The sequence below is a fragment of the Solanum pennellii genome, chromosome 11, assembly GCF_001406875.1.
Source record: "Solanum pennellii chromosome 11, SPENNV200".
NCBI classification, from domain to species: domain Eukaryota; kingdom Viridiplantae; phylum Streptophyta; class Magnoliopsida; order Solanales; family Solanaceae; genus Solanum; species Solanum pennellii.
This window is the reverse complement of record NC_028647.1, coordinates 42,028,937-42,041,153: the sequence shown is the minus strand read 5'-3', so window position 1 is coordinate 42,041,153 and position 12,217 is coordinate 42,028,937. Positions and strand designations below refer to the sequence as shown.

General features: G+C 37.3%; 1 protein-coding gene across 1 annotated transcript; it reads right to left on the bottom strand.

Annotated features, from left to right (window-relative positions):
- Window positions 1–5,340: 5,340 nt before the first annotated feature.
- LOC114074739 lies at window positions 5,341–9,409 on the bottom strand. The gene is made up of 5 exons (XM_027912725.1): window positions 8,993–9,409; window positions 6,848–7,438; window positions 6,543–6,762; window positions 5,884–6,426; window positions 5,341–5,771 (listed from the first exon to the last, which is right to left on the bottom strand). Exons 1-5 carry the CDS (start codon window positions 9,407–9,409, stop codon window positions 5,341–5,343), a joined length of 2,202 nt encoding a protein of 733 aa, XP_027768526.1.
- Between the last annotated feature and the right edge of the window lie 2,808 nt (window positions 9,410–12,217).

Genomic DNA, 12,217 nt, shown 5'->3' with positions numbered 1-12,217 from the left:
ATATATATATATATATATATATATCTTCTTTTCACTTATATTATTATTATCATTATTAATATTATTATTCATCATTATTTTATTTTATTTTTATTTGTACATTGAACAAACTAAAAATAAAATAAAACGCCCCAGATTCTATTAAAAAATCATTTTTATTGTTATTATTATTTTATCATGCATATTGTATGAAATCAAGAACTTACCATCGTGGCGTTTGTCTCTCGCAAACTATTTACATGATTCTGCTTTATACCTGTTTCAAGTTAAAGAAATGTATTGTTAATTTTTCTAAATGGGTGGTTGGTTCATGACTTCGAGTATCTTGTGAAGCTTGACTTCTGGATCCGCCCCGATTGGGAGATTTATACCATTGATGATTGTTCGAATATCTTGAAGATGTTTTAAAAACAGTCCTTATCTTTCCTTGAAATACTTTTCATGGACATTCTAACTTATTACCATTTTGTGCATGTTGTGTGGTTCATTCGTTCCCAAGCAACTCTTTTGCTTTATCTATTTTCACACGGTATCGATTTATGATATTTATTTTCTCGATAGGTTCACAGCCCTAGTCAATATGGTGCATGTCCCCAACATTCAACTGGAAATACCGTAGTCAATTTGGTGGATTTAATTTTATTTTCTCACTTGACACGAGTTGATGCTGAGAAAGAAAAAAAATAAAAACTCAATGAAAGGGTTATAAAGGAAAAATTATGTCTTTAGAAGTAGTAGATAAATAAGAAAATGTTTAAATGAGTGAAAAGAATCTTATCTAAAAGTACGTGACAACTTTAAAACATGACATGCATTTGGACTGAACGTTTGATCTTTTTCGAGTTGTCTGAATCTCAGGAAACAATGTTGCACCTTTAAGTCTAACCTTGACTTTTATCATGATTGCGCTCATGTCAAGACAAAATGTCATCATTTGATCAGTAGCGCCTTTCATGATTTTTCACCAATAAGACATTCTAATCTTTATCACTCAACTAACCATCGTCTTATAGTGCCCGTAAGATTTTTCACTCACAAAACTCTCTTCTTCATTTTCTCCCATAGTTCGCCTACATAATGTCTCAACCTTTAGAGAACTGAAGAACATGATTATCTTTTTATTGAGTGATTAGACCGAACCCCAATGAAGGTCTGCCTACGTATCCTTTTAGGAATCAGGTCAAACGTAGTCCAATGAACTTTTTGTGTGTTTTTTTTTCCAATTTTTTTTAAAATTCTTTTTTTTATTTTTTTTCTTTTATTAAAAATCACCAGACCAGTGGTGTTTGAGACAAAAAAGGATACATTTTAATCTTCTTATCATAAAAATGACAAGGAGTGCTAAATGTAGTATCTCTTGATCGAATCTGCATTGACAATCATGTCAATCGCCTTTCCCTCCATATCCGCCAATTGCAAAGCTCCTTTGGATAAAATTTTCTTAATAACATAAGGGCCTTGCCAATTTGGAGCAAACTTTCCCTTGGCCTCATCTTGGTGGGGAAGGATACGTTTCACAACAAGTTGACCCACTTCAAAATTTCTTGGGCGTACTTTCTGATTATAAGCCCGAGCCATCCTCTGCTGATATAATTGACCAAAATAAATTGATGTCAATCGTTTTTCTTCTATCAGTGCTAATTGTTCTAACCTAGATTTAACCCATTTTGTATCCTCAATTTCTGCTTCAACAATGGTTCGAAAAGAAGGGATTTCAACTTCTGCGGGTATGACAGCCTCAGTTCGGTAAACCAATAAGTATGGAGTTGCACCGACTGATGTACGAACAATCGTGCGATATCCCATGAGAGCGAAGGGTAATTTCTCATGCCACTGTCTAGATCCTTGCACCATTTTCCTAAGAATCTTCTTGATGTTTTTATTCGCAGCTTCAACAAACCTATTTGATTTGGGACGATAAGGGGTTGAATGACGATGAACAATTTTAAATTGCTCACAAACTTCCTTCATCAAGTGGCTATTGAGATTCATTGCATTGTCTGTAATAATGATTTTTGGTATGCCAAAACGACATATGATGTTGGAATGAACAAAGTCCACCACCGCTTTCTTGGTAACTGATTTGAACATGACAACTTCTACCCACTTGGCAAAGTAATTAATGGCAACTAAAATAAACCGATGACCATTAGATGCTTTCGGCTCTATTGGACCAATAACGTCTATTCCCCATGTAACAAAAGGCCACGGAAAAGACATAGGATGCAACTCTAAAGGGGGTGAGTGAATCAAGTCGTTATGAATTTGGCACTGATGGCACTTGCGAACAAATTGGAAGCAATCTCGCTCCATAGTCAACCAATAGTATCCTGCCCGAATAATCTTTTTTGCTAGGACGTAACCATTCATGTGTGGGACACATACCCCTTTGAGTACCTCATTCATAATTGTTTCCGCCTCTTGAGTATTCACACATCGTAATAAATTAAAATCCGAAGTCCTTTTATATAAGATATCGCCACTTAAGAGGAACCCATTGGCGAGTCGCCGAATAGTTCTTTTTTGATCTCTATCAGCACGCAGTGGATATTCTCTAGCTTTTATAAACTGTTTGATGTCGTGATACCAAGGCTCACCATCTGCCTCCACCGCAATTATATTGCAATAACCATGTTGATCCCTAACTTGGATTTTCAACGGGTCAATGTAGGTATTACCTAGGTATGGAAGCATCGATACTAGTGTGGCCAAAGCATTAGCCAACTTTGTGAAACCTGGGAATATATCTAAATTCAATGGACTTGAACTTTTTGATGAGATTTTCTAAACATTGTTTGTACGGTATGAGCTTAACGTTTCGAGTTTCCCATTCGCCTCGAGCTTGTCGAATGAGCAAGTCGGAATCCCCCAAGATTAAGAGCTCATGTACATCCAACTTTATTGCCATATTCAAACCCATGATGCAAGCTTCGTATTCTGTTGTGTTGTTGGTAGAAAAGAATCGAAGTCGTGCTGTGGCAGGATAATGACAACTGTTTGGTGAGATAAGAACTGCCCCAATTCCCACTCGTTTTTGTTGACAGCCCCATCAAAATATAATTTCCATACGGGGTCATTATCAGGAATTTCTTCCTCGATAAAGTTGATCTCTTCATCAGGGAAGCATGTCTTTAAGGGTTCATATTCATCATCAATCGGATTCCCTGCCAGATGATCGGCCAACGCTTATGTTTTCATGGCGGTGCGAGCAACATACACAAAATCAAATTCGGTAAGCAAAATCTGCCATTTTGCCAACCTACCCGTCGGCATGGATTTTTGAAAAACATATTTCAGAGGATCCATTCGAGATATGAGGTAAGTGGTGTAGGACAAAAAATAGCACTTCAATTTTTGGGCGACCCAAGTTAAAGCACAACATGTTTTTTCTAATAGATGTACTTTGCCTCATAGGGTGTAAATTTTTTGCTCAAGTAATAGATAACTTGTTCCTTTTTCCCCGTGATGTCATGTTGTCCTAGAATGCAACCAAAGGAATTACCCGTCACCGAGAGGTATAAAAACAAAGGCCTACCAGGCTCTGGGGGACCAGTACCGAAGGATTTGCTAAATATTCCTTAATATTGTCAAAAGCCTTTTGACACTCACTTGTCCATTTAATATCAGCATCCTTTTTAATTAACTTGAATATCGGCTCGCACGTAGTAGTGAGTTGAGCGATGAATCGACTTATATAGTTTAACCTTCCCAGAAAACTCATGACTTCAGTTCTGGTTTTTGGAGGTGGCAATTATCGGATGGACTTTATCTTGGAGGGGTCTCATTCAATGCCTCTTCTGCTAACTATAAAACCCAAAAGCTTGCCAGATGGAACTCCAAATGCACATTTAGCCGGATTTAAGCTTGAGATTGTACTTTCTCAACCTTTTGAAAATTTTTCTTAGATCACGCACATGGTCAATTTGCTTTCTAGACTTAATGATGACATCATCGACATATACCTCAACTTCTTTATGCATCATGTCATGGAATATGGTAGTCATAGATCTCATGTAGGTTGCCTGTGCATTTTTTAGACCACATGGCATGACCCTATAACAATATTTACCCCACGGGGTGGTGAAAGCAGTTTTTCTGTGTCTTTTTCATCCATGATAATTTGGTGATATCCGGCGTAGCAGTCCATGAAAGATTGAATCTCGTGTTTAGCGCAATTGTCAACCAAGATATGAATGTTGGTAGTGGAAAATTGTCTTTTGGACTTGCTTTGTTGAAATCTCTATAATCAACACAAACTATGATCTTTCCATCCTTTTTTGGTACTGGCACAACATTAGCCAACCAAGTAGTGTATTGGACGACCCTGATCACTTTTGCACTCAGTTGCTTCATAATTTCCTCTTTGATTTTATCGCTCATATCTGTCTTAAATTTTCTCTGCTTTTGCTGGACAGGTGGAAAATCAAGATGTATGGGAAGTTTGTGAACTACCATATCAGCACTTAACCCCGGCATGTCATTGTATGACCAAGCGAAGACATCTTTGTATTCAATTGAAACTTGAATTATGTCGTCTCGAATATTTCGATCGACATGAATACTTATCTTTATTTCATTCACTTTTTCGGGAGTTCCCAAATTAACCACCTCCGTTTCACTTAAATTAGGTTTAGGCTTATTTTCAAATTGATCCAAACCCCTTTTTATTTCTTCATCAGCTTCATCTTCATCATATTCCTTAGACTTAGGATTCATTGTTATGAGATCAGACAACTTTTTAGGATCTAATTGTGAACTCCGCATGCATGTCATATTATTAAAGTTAACGTAACTGAAAATGAAAATAAGATGACAAATATTAGAAAGAGTAGGAACAAAGAAGATGACTAGAACTTCATTGCATTGAATAGGAAAGGATAGAAGGGTTAACAACAAAGCAAAACAGCTAGAATGTTTGAATTACAACCCTGAGAATAATCCAAGAAAATAGAATAAAAAAACAGCAAAACAAAACTACCATGACCCCTTTCTTGTCGGGAGAGGAGTGGCTTTCCAGTTATTGATTTGGACATTCGGGCCGATAAACTGCACATCCATCTGATTAGTGCCCTCACCCCTCTGAGTCATGTTTACCTCATAAAACATTTCCTTTATACCTTGACACATTTCATCCACATCATTTTGGATAGGTAAGTCTGGACACGGTTCACCTCGAGATTCAATGAAAGATTGAGCAATATGGGGGATCGGCTTCGACAGATTCCAAGCATTTCTTTTACGATCTTTTGCCCATTTTCTATCAAATCTAGTTGGATTGAAACCCAAATGGAATGTATCTTGATTACCCATTGGATGGATATGATTCACAATTCCTTGCAACTACAAACCTAACCCCTTTCCAGGTTCATATCCGTTTTGTACCATTTGAGCCACCACCATGACTGAAGTAGAGGACTGATGAGGTTGGAGGATAGGCTTTCCTTCTAAGAACTGATTAACTGTTATTATCTCCAAAGCCTGATAGTTGAGGGATTCACAACCTCTTTTAGCCTCAATACATGGTATTGAAAGATCTCGGGTGATTGGGAGATCATCTTCACCATGGACAATGATTTCTTGTTTGTCATGTTCAAACTTGACAACTTGGTGTAGAGTAGATGGCACAACTCTAGACATGTGGATCCATGGCCTACCCAAAAGAAGATTGTAAGACGTGTCCATGTCTATAACTTTGAAAGTGATTCCAAACTCCGCTGATCCAATTGTAACAATTAAGTATATTTCACCAAGAGTATCCCGTTTTGCACAATCTAATGACCGTACACAAACATTGTTAGTACGAATCCCATCAGTGCTGATTTTCAAGCTTTGTAGAGTGGAAAGAGGGCATATGTCTACACCCGATCCTCCATCGACCATTACTCTCTTCACATTTGACGGTTAAATGTAGAGCCCTATTATGTCCAGGTCCTTCCAAGGGCAATTCATCATCAGTGAAAGTGATTCTATTTACCTCAAAAATTTGATTGACCATCTTTTCCAAGTGACCCATTGTAATATTTTCTGAGATATGTGCCTCATTCAAAATTCTGGTCAACTCTTCACGATGTTCTTTAGAATGTATGAGTAATGACAATAAAGAGATTTGAGCAGGCGTTTTCCTCAACTGATCTATAACAGAATAATATTGAGCTTTCATCTTTTTCAGAAACTCTTCAGCATCTTCCTCCGTGACTGGTTTTTTCATCGGCAACTGATTTTCTTTGATTTGTTTGTCCCTTTTTAATTCTTCCGGAGCATAACATCTTCCGGAACGAGTTAAGCCTCTTGTTTCATTTGTTTCTTCGATAATCTCCTTTCCCTTGTGAGTAACGACGACGTTGTTGTAGTTCCATGGAACAGCCTTGGTGTTTGTGATCAGAAGGTGTGTTGCAATTTGTATCACAACTGGCTCTTTCAGACTTTCTTGATTTTGATCAAACGTTGAAAATTTACCAGGAATGTAGCATTTTAGTCCATTCAACGGTACGTATACTCTTTTTATAGATTCAGGGACATACAACACTAGCTTCCTCGATTACCCAAAATTCGACGTGCACCTTTAACAATTATCGGTGACCTTTGTATGGGTTCTAAAACCATACTAGACTCTTCTTTTGAAACCTTGCTTTCCACTTTTGTTCTACTTATTTGCTCATAATCTTCAAAAATGTCAACCATCCCCACAACACGCTCATTATTATGAGCAGGGAATGGGTTATTGGTGACATTTGGTGCTTCCTCATTGCGTACCTCGATTACCTTATCTTCGATTAACTTCTCAATTACTCTTTAAGGGTCGAAAATTTCTCTGTGCTATGACCTGGAGCGTTGGCGTGATACTCACATAAACAGTTTGATCAAAGCCTCTTGCATTTGGTTTGATAATGTACGGATTGACAGGTTCAACCAGTCTCAATTGTATTAATTTTCGTAACAAACTCGTATACGATTCCCCAATTGGGGTAAAATTTTCTTTTTGACCTTGTTCTCTCGTATAGTTTGTTCGGGGACGTGGATTGTATGGCGCCTGGAAATTTTGTTGTTGGGGGCGAGAAACTTGTGGGGCAGGCCCCCGCCATTGTTGGCGCGAAAAAGGCCGAACATATGCCTGAGTGTTGAGAACTGCATATTGGGACGGGTAATAATGCTGAGGAGAATTATATTGTTCTTGTTGGACTTGACCATAAGGATGGTTCATGCCCATTTGAACACCTCTTGATCCAGATGCCGTCATGGACCCTTCCTCCTTCTTTTTTCGATTGGTAAAATCACCGGATCCACTTTGTATTGCTTTTGTGGTAGCTCTAATGACTGCTTGACTCACAATCTTACCCGACTTTATGCCATTCTCTACCATTTCTCCGATCTTAATCGCTTCGGCGAAAGGCTTGCCCATTGCGGAGAGAAGATATTGGAAGTACTCAGGTTCTTGAGCCTGGAGAAAAACATCAATTAACTCATAGTCTTTCATCTGCGGTTTGACTCTAGCCGCCTGCTCCCTCCATTTTATGGCATATTCCCTAAACTTTCTGATGATTTTTTTTTCATATTAGCTAGGAAATTGTGATTAGGAATAATATCGACATTGTATTGAAATTGTTGGACAAAATCTTGCGCCATATCATCCCAAACGTGCCAATGAGAAATGTCCTGATCGATAAACCATTCTGATGCTAAGCATGTTAAACTCTCTCCAAAGTAAGCCATAAGAAGTTCTTCTTTTCCTCCGGCTCCCCTCAACTGATTACAAAATCTTCAAATGATCCACTGGATCGCCATGACCATTATATTTATCAAACTAAGGAGTTTTGAACCCTAGAGGAAATTGAACATATGGAAACATGCATAAGTCCTTAAATGAGACACTTTTGTGTCCTCCCAGGCCTTGCATATTCCATATGTTTTATTCCAAACTCCTCATTTTCCTTGCAATATCTTCATGTTCCTCATTCTTAATGTTTTTCTCAACTTCAACGGGAGAATTGTATTGGTGGTGGTAAGAGTTAGGAACATTGAAAGTTAATTTAGGGGCATGACCTTGGCCGTATTGATCTTTGAGTATAGGGTCATCATTGGATTTTTGTACTAGTGTTGGTTGAGAAATTGTATTAGTTTGGACAGTAGGCATGAAAAGTGGATTGTTCATCATTGATGGTTTCAACGAGTTTACTGAGGAAGTTCCGGCAGTATTAGATGTGTTAATGTAGGGTCCAAACCCAGGTGGATAAATCGGGTCACTTGTTGACACTTGGATGGGGAATGGCATATTCGCATTCAAACAAGCTTCGTACATTTCGGTCATCTGTTGTCTTAACATTTTCACCTCATCTATAGGTACCGATTTTTGCGCAACCATTTGGGTTTGCCCGTCTTCATTTTCCGACTCTGTTCCGTCTTTACGTGTCATTTTTTCTTTCCCTTTTGATCTTGTGTTATATTGATGAGATGCCAGCTCTCCTCACAAACCAACCACCTTTTAAACTCTCTAAATTCTCATATATATATATATATGTGTGTGTGTGTGTGTGTGTGTGTGTGTGTTAGGATTCAACATATTGAGGATATTAAATTAACGTTGTATGTTATGCACCAAGATTATTCATATGTCTATAATGTGTTTTGGAAGACTTTTATGTTTCATCCCCGCTTTGGACGACTTGCTTATGTCATTTGGTCCCCTACTTTACTTACTTGAATAATTTGAATGCATTTTGATCGAACCTATTAAAGGTTGCCTACGTATCATGTTTGAACATGAATCAGATCATTACGTAGTTCATGTGGATAAATTTCTTTGAAAAGAAAAATACGACATTTATTTAACTTAAAAATGAAAATACCATTCAAATCAAAATGACCAAAATAAAAACATCAAAGTACTTAGGATTAAAACAAAATTTGACGAACTAAAAAGAGAAAAAAAAATAATAAAAAAAATTCATCTCCGACATTTCTTTATCATCAATTGCCCCCCTAGGCTAGAGTAGACCTTGAACAAAGCTTTCGGCAGATGTGGGGCTAGTGCACGCGACTCTCGACCCAAGCTCTCATCACTTCGATGGAGATGACCACCATAAACATCAATCAAGCTCTCTGTCAACTGAAGCACTTGTCCTTTGGCCTCCTCCACATTCTCGTGACATTTCTGCAACCATTCTTCAGTAGTGACAACTGCATCACTCAGATGCTCTTCATGTGCTTGAAGCTCTTCAATTTGGTTATGAAATTCTTCACGCTCTTCCATCCATTGATTTCTTTCGGTCACCACTTCTGCCTCATACAATGTGAAACGGTTTGCTATGTGCCTTTCTCGTTCCATAGAAGCTTTTAATTGATTTTGTAACCTAGATTGTGCATGTATTAAGATGGCCTTTTCTTTCTTATATTCTTCCTCCTGTTGCTCCATAGCACCTGTGACAATGCTCAAATCTTCATGTAGGGTTCGAATAGTAGATAGATGCTTCTTTTCGACTCTTTTTTCAATCAATGTAACTCTTTCTTCGAATATTGCATCACGTCGAGCCAACTCTTCTCTAACATTTTTAGGTCATTGATTAGGATATCTAAAGTAGACCTATAATTTCTTTCTACCTCGAGTCGGGCCTGCTTGATTCTTACTCTAATTTCCTCTTCTCGATCTATGATTTCTCGCGCTGATCCTTCGGGCATTACTTTGAGAGGGGCTTGATCAAAGAACCAATGGAGGTATAAGGGGTTAACTTCTCCTTCAACGCGATCATCAACCATAGCTTTCGAACTTAAAGTTCGACTACCACCCCAAATCTTTTGGGCTTCTGATTCTCGATCTCGATCTTCAAATGTCACCCCCCACTCAAAATTCTGCGTATCCTCGGCTTTAGGTAAAAAAATTTTTTGTCCTAGTTGGCGTAGAATTCGGAGGGGTATGTATGGTTGGAAACCGCGAAGGTCTGTCAGAACGAATAATGGACGATAGGAAGAGATAACAATTACCTCACTAGCAGGGAACAAATGATAGTTCCATGTAATTTTAGATGCCGTCAATTTAAGAAGATAATGTCTCCATGTTTGACACCTTTTGGAAATTTATCTCATAATTCTTTCATCCTGTCGGGTGGCTCAAAATATAATTCGTCCAATCGGATTCGAAATCTGTCGCAAAACAATGGCGATATAGGTGCTCCAAAAACCACATTTGCAATAAAATACTACAACCTTAAAAAAAAATCTCCCCCTCTCTACATTTAGTCAAAGCACGATAATATCAACCAATATCATCGGCAATATAGTGGATTTTCTTTTCTTCATTATAATAGTGACTATTCCTGACAGACGAATATCAATTTTTTATCCTTCCTTGGAAAAACCATAGCTCCCAAGAATTCCACCATCAATGCTTCTTGTCTATGTTTTTCCCAAGTAGGGAGGTGTTGTCCATTTTTAAGTTGTTTCGCATAGCTTGAAAATCCTTCCTTCTTTCCATATCTTGAGTACAAGAATTCCAAAGAAACCAACCCATTATCAAAATACTCCTTATGAGGATGGGTGATGTGCATCTGTTCTAGAAATTTACCTCTGCTGACACTCCTAGGGGCTATCATGTTTTAGTTCGAAGATCCTGGCCTAAACCTGTGAAATCACCCAATTCTTTTAATGTAGGCGTCAACTCAATATCACTAAATCGAAACACATTGTTTGTGGAATCCCAAAACGGGATCAAAGCCTCGATCAAACCTCTCAGGACTAAATCTCATGATATCTGTAAGAAAACCAAGTTGTTTGAATATATCAGTCCGCCTAAATTCATGCATATCGTTCCACCAATCCTTTAGTAATTATGGGGTTTTATCTGTGATCATGAACTTTGGGGGATCATTGACCATTTCGACTACTTCATCCCTTGGTCTTTTATCACACCTCATAGATCACATGATTACCTGGTTGAGAAAAAGAAATTTGGAATTTTTAAAATCAAATTTAATTGTGAAATTTTGATAATTCAAAATTATTTATTGGAGTAGTTAAAAAATAGAAATGATTCGGAATGTCTAAAGTGATCATTGATTCAGGTTGTTTTTGAAAAGAATGACCAGATAAAGAGACAATTTTGATCAAAAAAGAGAAAGAAAAATAAAATAATGTGTACATGTACAATTTAAAAGACATATATACATATATTATTAATATTGTTATTTTTATTATTTATGCATTATTTTAATAAAAGCGAAAATAAAATTGAGGATTAGGTGTGTATGTATATATATGTGTATTAATTTGTTTATTTTGAATCATTGGTTGAAAATGGGTAGAAAATGGATATTCATTTCTTTAGTCGATTAATCCTAAAGCCGGTCAACATTTTGTTACAGTCTTCCACATGATGGTCTCACGAAAAGGTACCTGTCTTAGTCAGATTGGGCCCCTATGCCGAATCTCGCTAAGTTACATGCACATGATACAAATAAATCGAAACCTAGTAAGGATATCATGTTTGAAAGTTTCATTTCTACTAAGGTTTAACTTGTGGAGAAAAAATATCTAGACTGACTGTAAAAACGAGTGGACAACTCGAGTCAGGGAGTAGCAACGTACCGGTAGCAGCGCTTTCCGGCTTTGTGCATGGGTGCTCCCCATCCTATACATATTTAATTGAAAGTCCTTCACCATGGATCAAAGATCCACTAGCTATCTTGATAGAAGCGGGGTGCATAGTCGCAATTCCCATATTATTATTATAGAAGACCCAGAATGGTTCGTGAGAGAAGACAGTTATAATCCAATTCAAATATTATCAAAACGCTAAATAAATAATTAGCATATTAAGTTAAACAAATACAATATCCACAAGTGTATATAAATCATAGTCATACATAAATCAATATTTAAAGCTCGAATTCTAGTTAGTCGTCCCCAACGGAGTCGCCATCTGTCACGCCCCTTTTTTTCTCAATATTTTTTGATTTTTATTGTTTGAAAGAAAAAGAATTTTTTCCAATTAAAGTGAAGTTTTGAAAAGGGATAATTATTATTTAGAGTCGCCACTTGGAATTGAGTTTTGGTGTTCCAAGTCACCTTATTTAAATCCCTAATCAACAGAAAATTTGACTCTATTTTTATTGGTCTGCGAACTAGAAATCCGGATAAGGAATTCTGTTGACCGAGGGGAAGGTGTTAGGCACCCCTCGAGTTCCGTGGTTCTAGCACAATCGCTTCATTGACTTTGATATGACTAGAC